Source organism: Ambystoma mexicanum, chromosome 9 (genome assembly GCF_040938575.1).
Source record: "Ambystoma mexicanum isolate Mex_15411 chromosome 9, UKY_AmexF1_1, whole genome shotgun sequence".
In the NCBI taxonomy this organism is placed as follows: Eukaryota; Metazoa; Chordata; class Amphibia; order Caudata; family Ambystomatidae; genus Ambystoma; species Ambystoma mexicanum.
Window position 1 is genome coordinate 574,839,156 of NC_090931.1, and position 13,196 is coordinate 574,852,351.

At 42.8% G+C, this 13,196-nt stretch overlaps 1 protein-coding gene across 1 annotated transcript in view; it reads left to right on the forward strand.

The window, feature by feature from the left end:
• LOC138488293 (multidrug and toxin extrusion protein 1-like) overlaps positions 1–13,196 on the forward strand; it is an 832,142-nt gene that overhangs the window by 738,633 nt on the left and 80,313 nt on the right. Inside the window, exons 13-14 of the mRNA XM_069615176.1 lie at positions 7,179–7,248; positions 11,757–11,889. Coding sequence (XP_069471277.1) covers positions 7,179–7,248; positions 11,757–11,889 — 203 coding nt within the window. The remainder of the gene's footprint in view (positions 1–7,178; positions 7,249–11,756; positions 11,890–13,196) is intronic.

Here is a 13,196-nt window from a genome sequence, read left to right on the forward strand (position 1 = left end):
TTTTAAATAACTTTAATATCTCCTAATATCTTCACTGAGGTGGTGGGCCGAGATTCGTATAATTGTTACATTTCCCCATTAAATTGTACTCAGCCCCCAATGTAGTCAAAGCCAAAGTCTGTTCAAGGCTTGCACAGGTCCCAGATATATTTAGGCTTCTTATCTCATATTGACCCTGGCTATCATTTCTCGTAAGGAGTGGCTTAGTGCATTAGTCAGTCTGCACAATTGAGCATTGAAAAAAAAACCTGTTACTAATGTCAATTTGTCTACAATCAGTCTCCTCTGGATTTCATGCGTTGGGTAGATATTTCTTGTTGGAACACTACGCTTTGTCCTTGTGAGAGAATGCCTTCTGTGAGGGTGAACTAGCCTGGGCTTTTTCTATTTTTGTTACTCAAAATGATGCTGGTAATTTTGCCCATGAAAGTGAACTCTGCTAATCAGACTCACGAATATAATGCTCTATGCAGGAAAGTATCGAGGAAACATGTAACAGAGGGGCCTGTCTACTGACACCCTGCAGCAGCTGCCTGGATGTTTGGCAATATGGCGGTTACTCTGTAACATGTCCATTCCTGCACACAGCCTAATGGAACCCAAGGTTCCAACAGCCAGTGACTGCCTTTAACCATGGGTAGCTGTGATCCAAATTATATTATTGTGGGCTTCAAGGTCCTGTGGCAGATTAATAAATACATATGAGCCAAGTCTAACTTTCACATAGTTGTCTCTGGAAAATTATAATTTGACTGGCCAAAACCATTTTTTGTCATTTTATTGTCAGCTTGGTTTCCAGTGACTAATTTCCTCTGCCAGAGTTTGTGTATCCAGCTGTGGCAATGGGTTTCACCCATGACAGACAATTTAGGATCAGCCCCAGAAAGCTCTTTGTTTATTTTATTAAAACATTTTCTAAAGTACGAACGTAGCCCAGGCGGCATCAGAGCGCTCTGCAATGAATATATGTATACAAATATTACGTAACAAAAATCTACAGACAATAGACATACAAATGATTCTTTACCTAAAAACAACTTCTGAACCTTTATTAAAAATCAGATCATGTCCTATAAAGTAGATTTACTGTAAAACAAATATTAAAATTCAAATAAAAATGCTTATTTTCATCACCTCTAAAAAACCATATTCCAGAACCAAGCCTTGACAGGTTTCCTGAATTTTTACACGTCTTCAGCCTTCTCGGTTCTCTCTGGAGGGGGAACATAGTCTCCCCCATTGGGCAAGGAGGTGACCCGTGCTTCAAAGGGCAGGTTCTGCCAGCAAGAGGATAGTCACACCAGTATGGGAATCACTTGAGATTCTGAAATAAGCAGATAGGAAAGAGGGCGGAATTAGGGTAGCCCAGGAAAGTAGTTGCAGTCCTCAGAAGAGTCCCACCATCTTGGAATCTCTCAAGGCTCCCAAACTTCCTCTGCACCTTTCCCTCTTCCTTCAGACAAAGCACTCTGGGACTGACATCCCAAGTTCAAAAGACTGATCACAGGATTTGACAATAATAGAGGGCTTGAAATTGACTAATCCGCTGTGGCAGATTGAGTTTATAAGGGATGAGACAAGCCCTTTAAGCATGTTTGGACATCAGAAGAAGAATTTCACTGGAGCTATATCATGGTATGGCCTGCCCAAAAATCGCTGCCATAGAGGTGGAGATGCAGGCCTCCACGGAAGTAGAAGGATCTTTCCCTTGCCCATCCCAGAGGATCATTTGGGGTGAACAGCTGTGTGGACAAGGCCTGCATGCTACCTGAACACTGGAACCAGGACCTGCAGCCTCTGAAAGCCCTCTATGGTGACCTTTCTGGCTGGGTAGGGCAGAACAAGGAATCACTTTATCCTTGGAGACCCTGGACTGGGTCTTCAGAAACAATGTAGCAAAGGAATAGCTTGGGTTCGGTCTCCCACCTTGATCGACTCTTCAAGCTGACCCGATTGTGTTCGAGTGATTTTGAGTTGCTGCAGGAACCCCAGAGCAAACTTTACCACTGTACACTCTTCTAGCCACTGTAAATCCCTCTCAATGCTAACTCGACCCACTGGAAGTAATTACATCTCCCATCTCGAACGCCGACTCAGCCCAGTGGAAGAAATTGTCTCACCCCCTTTCAACGCAGACTTGATCCTGTGCAAGCCATTGTCTTGCCCATTTTGCACAGAACTCTATCCATCTCAACACTGTCTTGAACTGCAGAAAAACACATGGCAGCCTGCATTAATACTGTCGAGCACCAAGAACAAGCCTAAAAGGTATTTGCAATGGTTATGTTTCCCTGGCCTACCCTAAAGGACGCCAATGGCATTTAAGACCCCACACCTGACCTTGTTTAAGACATCTTCATCTTATTAAACATTGATGCTAAAACTATTGTCTGTTTCCTGTGAGCTGGGAGAATAGCTCAATGGCAACATGTCTGTCTTGAAAGCAAGACAACGCTGAGCAACACAAGTTTGGAACCTGGCCCTGCACTTAGAGGATGGACTCCGGTATGAAGCTCCATACAAGAACCCAATTTAAGTTTTGTTTTCCTCATGTATTCAGACTTATATTGCCTCTTTTATCTTAAAGTATAGATAATCTTTGCCTTTTACAAGGGTGTGTTAATTGTGTTTTATAAGTTGTGGGTATTTTTAGTTTAAAAAAAGACTCTTGATTGAATATTTCTTTTATTTTGGTACAACAGTACAATTGCTGTTTGGATGTGTTTGCTAGCTCTCAAAGCTCCCAATGAGTACAACCTGCCCTCGGCCCACATTACCACAAGAAGCTAAGGAGGTATACCTGTCGGGTTGTGCCTTTTTCATCTTTATGTTTGGGATCCCTGCTGGTTTGGTTATCGTGTGGGGGTTGTATCCACAAATCACCCTGTACTCCTGCAAAGCAGTAGTCATTTTGTCACAACCCTCCCATAGGTTACATTATGATTTATCAAACCCCTGTTTCTGTGTGGTTGGTCCCTGTAAATATGACAGGTTTACCTATCTTGATGGTGTCGAGTACGCATATTGAGTTATTAACCCCTGGCTATTTTTACCCAAGTCTGCACCTGATTGTCTTGTTAAGATTTCTTTTACAGTGGTTGGGTTGCAAAATGTAAGAAGTACATACACTTCTTTAATGCACTTTACACTATTCCCCACCCAGTAGGAATGTCTGGACATGATTAAATGTCTGTTAACCTTGAAAACCAACTTCAATCTATGCCTGGCAAAGTGGGTGGTTTTGCAAACTAGGGAGCGAGTAGGCTGAGTAAGATTGACCATACCTAGTACCAGAGGTGATGCTGCTGGAGGGAGGTGTATGTAGATTTAACTCATTTACCTCCAGCACTAAATCCAGGCCTTGGTGCATTTGGCATTTTCTCTGTGCTATATTTTGCACCTATCCATACTCCTAACTTGGTGTTGACTATAGTATCCTTCGATGAAACAAACATGTATTCTACTATAGACTTTGTAACATTTATAGATAGTGTAGCAAAGGTGTCTTTGATTGGTAGATATTAATTTAAAGGATTACCCATGAATGCAACAATGAGCAAAGCTATGGAAGAGCCTTTATGCTGTTTTCGAGCACCTAGGAGTCTATTTTCCCTGCCATACAATGGCGTCCTTCATCAATACTGATTAAGAAGCTGTTCACGATGGTCAGTTTTGTACCAAAAGAATATTCTTGTGTGGTATCTGCCAGATCTTTCGGATAGGTTAGCAGATTGTTATTAAGTAATAAGCCAGACACTCTAAGTTTGCAGCGGGAATGTTTAGATGTTGGCTTTTTTCATATTTTAACCTTAATTATTGTGAATTTGTTCTATGCCCTTGCTCCTTTGTTCATTCTGGGTATCCCCAACATTGGGAAGGGTCCAGTGGAACACTGTAGTTCACTTAACAGCTAGAAGGTCCTTTTTGAACAGTACAGTCAATCACCCTTTCTGCTAGTGGCGATCGCTGTTCTTAGCAATGTCCGCTGTGTCTGGCTCGTTAAGGGGCACCAACTTTTTATTTTCTGTCTTTTTTTAAAATGTTCTTTTTATTAAATTTTTCAACAAACAAAACAATCCCAATATCCCCCACCATCCCTCCCTCGGTGCTGCCTCAGGTTTTTCCTCGTTCCATGTAACCTTGTGTTTTCGTAGGATCATTGCAGGTCTAAAAGTCTAAGGCGTTATGGACGCCACCCGATCCTGTAGTCATCCCTGAGAAAGGTTAGGATATCCCCCCACTCACTTGCGAAGTTCTGCATTGCATTGTTCATCGCGTATGTGGCCCATTCCATTGCGACCATCTCCCATACTTTGCGCAACCAGTCCCGGAACGTCGGTATGTTTGAGCTTTTCCACCTGTGAGCGATAATTGTCATACCTGCTATAGTGAGCATCACCCGCGCACTTTCTCTGGCTCTCGGTTCCCCTACCGCTTCCTCCTCTCTAAGGCCCAATAGAGTCCATTCCGGGGGCCTACTTCCCCCTGTTCCAAATACCTGTTCCTGCGCTTGTTGAATTTCCTTCCAAAAAGGCTCTATTCTTGGGCACCGCCACCAAATATGTTCCGCTGTGCCCTCTTTCCCACAACCTCTCCAACAGTCCCCCGATATCTCTTGGCATATCCTCTGTAGGCGAGCCGGTGTGTAGTGCCACCCATAGAGTATTTTGTACCAAGCTTCCTGAGTTTAAGAGGCTCTCACTAATTTGGGGATTTTCCTCTATAGTTTCTCCCATTCCCTCTTCTCTATGTCCCTGCCCAGTATTCATTCCCATCTTCCATGTAGGCCCATTGTGGCCTCGGGGTAGTTTCGTCCAATATCTTGTATAGCTGTGAAATTAGCCCTCTAGAGCCATCATTTGTCATTAAGAATTTCTCGAAAGGGGTTGGTAATCTGATGGCCGCTTCTTTTTTCATGGGGTGTAGGAGCCAGTGGCGCAATTGGGAATACTGCAGTCTCTCCCCCTCCCCTAGTACAAAGTCCCTTTTACAGTCTATGAAGGTGTTAATTTCCCCCCTATAAACATATCTCACATCCTCTGACAGCCCCTGTCCTGCCAATTCCTGAATGAACCCCTCTCCAGTCCAGGAGTAAATTCTTTGTTGTTAAATATGGGTGTGAAGGGGGACGGAAATGTTGTGATTCCTTTGTTTTACCAGCCTATCCGAGTTGTCCGCAACTAATTTGGTGATAGAGCTCTCATGCTTGTGTTTTGGTCGGTGTTGCTTTGGTAACCACAAGACCTCCCTTAAGTCGTGCTTCGTAACTGCCCTGTCCATTTTAACCGAGCGTTTTTATCCCCCCTCATGGAGCCATTCCCTAATTAACCTTAGCTGGGTTGCCTCATAATATTGGCGGAAATTGGGTAGGGCTAGTCCCCCTTCTTTCCTCGGAACCGTGAGTTGCTGCCTACTCACCCTTCTCTCTCCTCTTTCCCCAGCGTTAGGTCCATTAGCTCAGATTTGCTCATGTTAATGCGTAACCCTGATGCCTCCCCAAATTCCTCAAGTAATATTCTACTCTCCCTGCTTGATTCGCAGGGGTTGGTAAGGGTAAGCAGCATTTATTTTCTGTCTTAATGGTCTTTCTAGCAAATTATATTTCAAAATGTTGTGGTGGTATTTTTTTAATTGGCCCTCTTCTCTAGTTGTGATTCTCATACTACTGGCCAGACAGAGAGAGTGACTCAAATGTTAGAACAATATTTGCATTATTTTGTCAATGCTGCTCAGACTATAACCACCATGGAATTTGCTAAGAATAGTGTTTGTTCTGTGACTCAGGTATCCCCTTTTTAGTTTTGGCTGTGAGTTGGCACTTACTTGTGCATTTATGTAAGAATACATGGCGTTGGCATCTCTTTCTTCCCGAAAAAAAAAAAGATAAAAAAAGAAAGGGGGGTCCTGGGAGTCCCTCTGCCAGACATTACTCCTGGTTACAAGGTCCTTAAACAGATTATTTAGCTCACTATATTTCACAGAGGAGAAATATCCAAAGCATACTAGTCTTTGTCCTGCCCTGGGGCAGTCCAGCCCCGAAATGGAGGCAATTCTCCTCTGAACAAGAGTACCGACAGCCGACCCAGACACGTGTTTCGGTCTGGTTGGACCTCAACAGTAGGGTGGAGCTGTGCCTCTCTAAGAATAGTGAGCAAGGGGTCAGAAGCCTTACCCTCTTATATGCCTTATATTCAGAGTTTCCTAGTCTCCCAGCTTGGGCCAAAAAACGCTGACCTTGTCAAATGTGTATAGTAATTTTAATTGATCGTTGTCATTTGATTCTGATGAAAACTAAACCACTTTTTCTTCAGAGCCTTTCCAAATTAGTAATATGTCACCCATGCCTCTCAAGCATTCTACTTTGGGATAATTCCACTATGCTGCCTTACGTTTTAGCAGTATTATATTTGAGTTTTAATAAATGTGCGTAACATTGGGTAGATTGGCCTCCCCGAATCTATGGCTAGAACTACTACTCAATCTACAATAAGTGCCCAACAATAACACCATGAATTCATTGTGTACTCTCATTAACTCATTGTTAATCAACATCGTTCACATAATTGCTGTCCCCTCCCATGGGCGATGTTTGTGTATCGACCAGTGTCGTCCATTGCGGGTAGACTATGCAGGCCTCCAAATGTCAACTCTTCCAATCTATGAATGAAATGTGTTGTATTATCTACACGAGTGACCTCCTTGCATCAACTGTTGGGGGGAAAAAAGCATCATATGTGGTCAGAGGTTGAACCACACTAGTCACACTAGGTACTATTGTACATCTCGGAGCACGTGTCAGATTCTTATACACTTGGGACATTATGCAGTACAGGCTGCACTGGGTGTTGCACTGTTAGAAAGTTATAAGTAGTCTTGGAAATCTATTTTCTCACCACTACCTTTGACTAAATACCTACTATTTTCAATGCCATTGTTAGATCCTCAATAAATCCTTGTGTGTCTTCATATCCCATATCGTGTCCCTGTCACAACATTTCACACAAATAATAATACTTGGGCATTATTACTAGGTCCACCGACCATGTCCATTGGATTCTTTATAATGGATTGATCTTTTCATCATCTTTTCAGACTTAACCATATTGATGTTTTAATGTATCTGTATTTTAAAATGTTTACAAGTTTATACCTTCATGCCTTTTCTCTTTCTCCATTAGAGAAATTGTGTCACTGGCTAGTCAAATTATCCCGGTGTATGCTGTTTCTCACCTGTTCGATGCATGTGTTGTAAGTATTTTAATGTACTAATAACAAATGTTTATTTTTAAAATTCATAATCTCAATGCAATTATTAAACAAAACACCCAGTGAAGTGTGACGACTGCTAAAAGGAGCCCACAACACATACAATTGAAGAAACGGATAGAAGGCCAAGGAATAAACTTGTGACAACTTCAGGAATTACTGTGTTCATGTCACACTGGGCCTCATTACGACCCTGGCGGCCGCGGTATGAACAGTGCTGGTAAGGTACCGGCAATGTTCATACCGGGCCGCCACATTACGAGTTTGCTCGCAGGTGGCGGTATGCACTTCTGGTCTGGCCAGACATGCATGCCAGCACCCGCGAGCAGACCAGGATGCTAACAACGGACCCGACATTAACGGGTCCGTTGTTAGCATCCTCCCCATTCCCATTGAGCCCTACAGAGGCTCAATGGGAATGGGGACGTACCGGGTCTGGGTCCCGAAAATGGGCATTACCGGGCCGCAAAAAATGGAGGAATGGCCCGGTAATTCCCTTTTTTCGGGACCCGGACACAAGTTTGGAGGTAGCCATGCCGGTAATGACGGCATGGCTACCTCCAAACTCGTAATGAGGCCCACTGCCTTCAATTTGCAAATGGTCACTTGTGATAGCACAAATGGCCGAAGGATAATTCCTCTAATTGTTTATAGACAGTTTGCATTTAGAAAGATAAATATCATGTGTCTATGTGAACATATACTGCAGAAGTTCCATCTTCTAACTCTCTGTCTCCCACTTCCATTCATTCATGTCTTACTACTTGCAATGAAATTGAAAACTACAGGGTCAAGGTACAAGCCCCTAAGTGTGCACAAACAATGGCCAATAACAGATGTATTGGAGGCAAGGAAATACATTTGCTTTCCCTAAGAAGTCCACATCAAAATAGAATTACTAGGCTCCAAGAAGGGATCGTAAATACCATGGCCCCACAGGTTTGTGTAAGCAGCTCGGCTGTGTAAGCAGCTCAGTTACGTTGTCCCACAGAATCTGGAACCAATATCTTAGTATAGCTTCCACTTGCTTTGGGTTGTTTTAGGAGGCAGGAAATAAAATGCAATATTTCACTTTCAAAGATAAAACCTGCAAAGGTAGGTTGCTTTCAGGTGAGGTACCATGTGTGCGTATAGTACTCTACCAAGCGGTAGGCGTTGCGCTTCCAGTAGCTTCTGTAGCCCACCACAGGTTGTTGTCTGTAGTCAGCGTCTTGATTACAGAAGTACTTAAAAAGCTCCCATCTGAGCATGTCAATGGAACTGGGTCAAAGCACCAATTCTATGACTATACTCTTGACCCGTGAGCCACATGTCCAGGAACATTTTTATCAATGTGCTGCTTGTCACAAGCGGCATCTTAACTTCACATATGATCAGTGGGAAGTCCACTGGTGCAACATTGTCTGATATGCACTTTTTCTGTGGCTCATTTTTTGATGGGTGATCGGCTACTTATTAGATGTTATCTATATAAATGAAAATGTAAATGTTTGTTTGTTCAAAATCTTAAGTCTCCGAAAGTTCTTCACCGATTGCTTTGAAATTTTCACACAACGTTGCATTCAAATAGGCATGTGTTTTTGTATACCTACTATACATAGATGTCACACCTGTGACAGGTAAAAACATGCTTTTTCTGAAAAACAGTGCCAACTGTTGGACGTAAGGGCAAGACACGCTATACTAAACATTCTACTGCAAAACATTGCCATCTGTTGGACGTAAAAGCAACACATGATGGCTCAAATATGTGCCGAAGAAGCAGCAGTGCGACTTGCAGACCTAAAACCAACACACGCTGGCTCAAATACGTGCCGAAGAAGCAGCAAAGCAACGTGCAGCCAGACTTTAGGATGCACAGTTGTGAGCACGGCGATCGCGTTCTGCAGCTTCAGATTTGCTTCAAACGCGACAAGCTGAGAGTGGCGGAAAGACGTCAACGAGAAACAGCAGATCAGCGTCAAACACGACTCTGTGCTCAGCAATCACGCGATTACATTTGCCTTGCATTCCGTTACAACCCAGCTGATAATTATAGTTTGAGCCGGCATGTTCTCATCGGCACCATGACTGAAGTGTGCCCTTATTGCAAGTCTCTGAAATTTAATGGAGAAACGAAAGGAATGTCTTGCGCCGCCGGGAAAATTAAACTGCCTCAATTTAGAGAACCGCCAGAGCCATTAAAAACTACCCACAAGCATTGTGAAATTAAACATATTAGAAACGTGCGCTTCTCTTTTCTTTCTTTTCCATTTAACCAGACTGAGCCACAGCAATGCGTGGCCGGGGACAGCTAGTTCATTAATATTTTATAACATGCTTAATACTGGAGACCATGTAAAGAAGCGAGGCTACAGTGATCCTGCCTTAGATATCTATGTAATTGTATGTGTCTACTGCTTGGGATGGTGTGTCCTGGCCAGCCTCAGGCCAGTAGGAATGAAGTGTACTAGTAGGATATATACCAAGCTCTGAGTGCATGACTCAAGTTCGTATTGTCTTATGAGGGAAGAGTCTTTTATGACCAGACAATCACGAGTGCTAACGTTTAGCTTTTATTATAATGTGGTCACATATAGTCGGCATCACTAATGGTCAGTATGATACATAGGTATTAAGACACATTCTAAGTGTCCCAATCAAACAATAAACTGTTACCACATAAATGTCTGCAGCCACATAATACATTTTGATGAACAATACATCAACCTGTTGATCCATACATATATACCAATATTAGTATCTGCACAATAGTGTTGCCCTTATGCCGACTCGTGGTTTGACCAAACTATAGGTCTTTATCAAGGCTGGGCCAATATTCATATGTCATATGATTCACACTTTCCAATATTTCAAAGATAATGAGCTTGAAAACACACTCATGTGAGGAAATAGAATTGACAAATACAGGTTAAAGTAGGGCGGATCCAGCAGTCTTGATAGCACTTTTTAGTGATAATAATATTCCAAACTTGTCTACTATGTAGGCCTTTTTGCAATCTTGTCTTGTATTACAGGTGGGTATGAGTGCTGTATACCTTAATAAGTCAGCCCCTTCACCTATCATGCCATTGTGTTGCTACATTTAGAAATGAGTGTTGAGATACTAGGTTAGCACTGTGACGCCACATCATGCAAACTGTGACGCAATGTATCTACTAGTGCACTAAGGCCGCAGGTTATGATGCTTAATGTATAATAATACAGAATACAAAACATTTGTCAGTAAGTGGTCACCAGTTTGGACCGGTAGAGCCTTTAAACAGGTCAACGTGCCCAACTGGTCGACCACTTAGTGACGACCATGGAGTCCAACATGCAAGGTAAGGAGGGAGCTGAGGTGGCAGAGGTTGGGGGAATGCATTGTGGCAATATGACTGGAAAGTGGGGAGGGTGTTGGGGTATAGGGAAAGCACGGTGTGGGTATGCTTGTAAGGTCTGTGGGTGGGAAGGTTGGGGAAAGCATGTTGGGGTTCTGCTTGTAAAGTGATGAGGGGGCCGGGGTTTTATGGTGATGGGAGGGTTGGGGATATCAGTGCAGGTATAGGGGTGGGTAACTACAAGAATGAAACAAGCTAGGGATGGAAAGGGGCAATGTAGTATAGGGGTTGTGGGTGACAGTCCCTTTGGAAGATGGTGTTAGTGAAGTGGAAAGAAGGTTTATTCTATAACAGGTGGACTCCCCTGAAAGGAAGTGAACAGGGAGTGTATTGGAGAAAGACACATGGGTATAAGGGGGGGGGGAGTGCAAGGATTAGTTTCAGTGCAGAGGATAGAGCGATTGCATGGGTCGGCCACTTGGGGTCAAACGATCTGCAACTCCTGCTAGGTAACAATAGGGGCCGAGCAGTTGAGGGGAGGGGGACGAGCAGTTGCGGTCGACCAGTAGACAGGTTGACCATTTAGTGGTCTATAGATACCCATCACATTTCTTTGTGCCAGTTTCAGGTGATGTGATATGATATGATATGATTGGTTATTTATAACGTGCTTAATACCCAGAGGTTTCTAAGCGCGGACCCGGGGATCGAACCTGTGGTGCTCCGTGTCATCTTGCTTCCAAGGTAAGCACATTGCTGCTGAGCTATCCTCCCCTGACCTTTATTCCCCTTAGAGCAGTATTCAGAGTGCTAAATTTGATCCTCGCAAGTAGCTCTTCAACTCAATTTGCCATTGCCCTCAGAGTAGTCAATCGCTTTGTCCCCATGTTTAAGAATTATCATAATCCGTAAACTGCCTTCCTTAAAACTAGAATATGAAGAGTAACATGTAACACAACAATGCCTCTTTTATATGCCATTCACATTGCCATCTTTAGTCAGTTCTTCATTTAATAATCCTTCCAATGCAGCATAAATTGGTGTTTTGATATTTCCAAAAGGTAATTTAAAGAACTGGTTGACCTTCAGTTACCTGTATAACACACTGTTAAGTTTCAAAACATTTTGGAAGGCTATTATATGTCAAATGCCAGTATTGTTTTCCTCTAGTGCATTGGATGTGGGATTTTACGAGGAACCGGAAAACAGAAGATTGGAGCGATATTCCATGCCGTTGGCTACTATGTGGTCGCTCTTCCTGTGGGAATCTCGCTGATGTTTGCTGCCTCTCTTGGAGTATTAGGTAAGGTGATTTTAACAATCAGGTATGTCCTTGGTACACTCTCACTGGGCACCAAGTTTTTGTTCGGCAATAACCTTGGTAGAGTACAGTGGGGTTTTTTCTGGGCTCTAACTACAATGGAATCATTAAGACAATGTCCCCCGTCACTAGGAACCGATCACCTACAAGGATTTCACTCACTAACTATGCATTTCTGTCAAGATAGTAGGCAGTCAGCTGGGGCACTAAAATGTACCTTCATTCCCCACCCCCCCCCCCACTGACTGCCTTGGTCACTTTAATTTCTTCCTCCCAAAAGAAGATCTATACATTCTACACATTTTCAACAACATGTAGAGAAGCACTAGGGTTCTAATTATGAATTTAGCAGTAAGTGGTAAAAAATGGTAGTTGGATTACCACATATATTGCCTACCCCATTAACTTATAAAGAGATATGTGGTAAGAAAATAGGTAACATTTCTGATAATCAATTTACTGAATGCCCCAGAACTAATAATACTGGCCACAGCATTATAAGGACAGCAAAAACTGTGGCCTTCGTTAAGAGTTTTACACGATGTAGTAAAAAGAAATTTGGAAACTGAATTGCCAGAGTTTGTTGCCATAGCTTGTATTGCATATCCAACAGTAACACATGGTGCAGCTAGATTAATAAACTTAAAAAAGGTGGACATTTATAACCAGAAGAAATTTCGTGTGCCCCATGTATATGAGGAAGTATGCATGGTTGGAACTATAAACGGTGGTGCATAGTCACTGCTCATGCCCAGCATATCTTGTTTTAAATATTATTTTTGTAATTTGGTAGGTTTTTTAGAACAGGACCACTAATGCAACTAAATGTAAACAAGAAGTACTATTATATTTTAAGACTTAAACGCAAGATGGAATTCCTCCTCGCATATTGATCCAGCCCATAAGTATAGGGAAATCTAAGACTCCACAAGACACAAAAGGGGTATGTTAGAGGTCAACAAGTAATACCAAGGGAAAATTTAGGGTTATCCACCATGATCATGCAAAGGATGACTTCCACGGTACATTCCAACATCATAGTATGATAGCAACCTTGTCAGTTCCACCCCCCCTTACTTGTTTTTTTTCTCCTCAAGCGTCTCCCTTCCTGCACCCCTCTGCCTCACCTTTAGTTTTTCTCCGGCTCTACCAGAAATGTCGTCAGGCCTAGTACGGTACTCGCCTGTCTGTTTCCATTTCCTTCCCACTCTCCCTTGCTTATCTATGTCTTAGCTCTTGCACTATCTGAAATGTTGTCAGGCCGAGTGTCATAGTTAATTTCACATCCT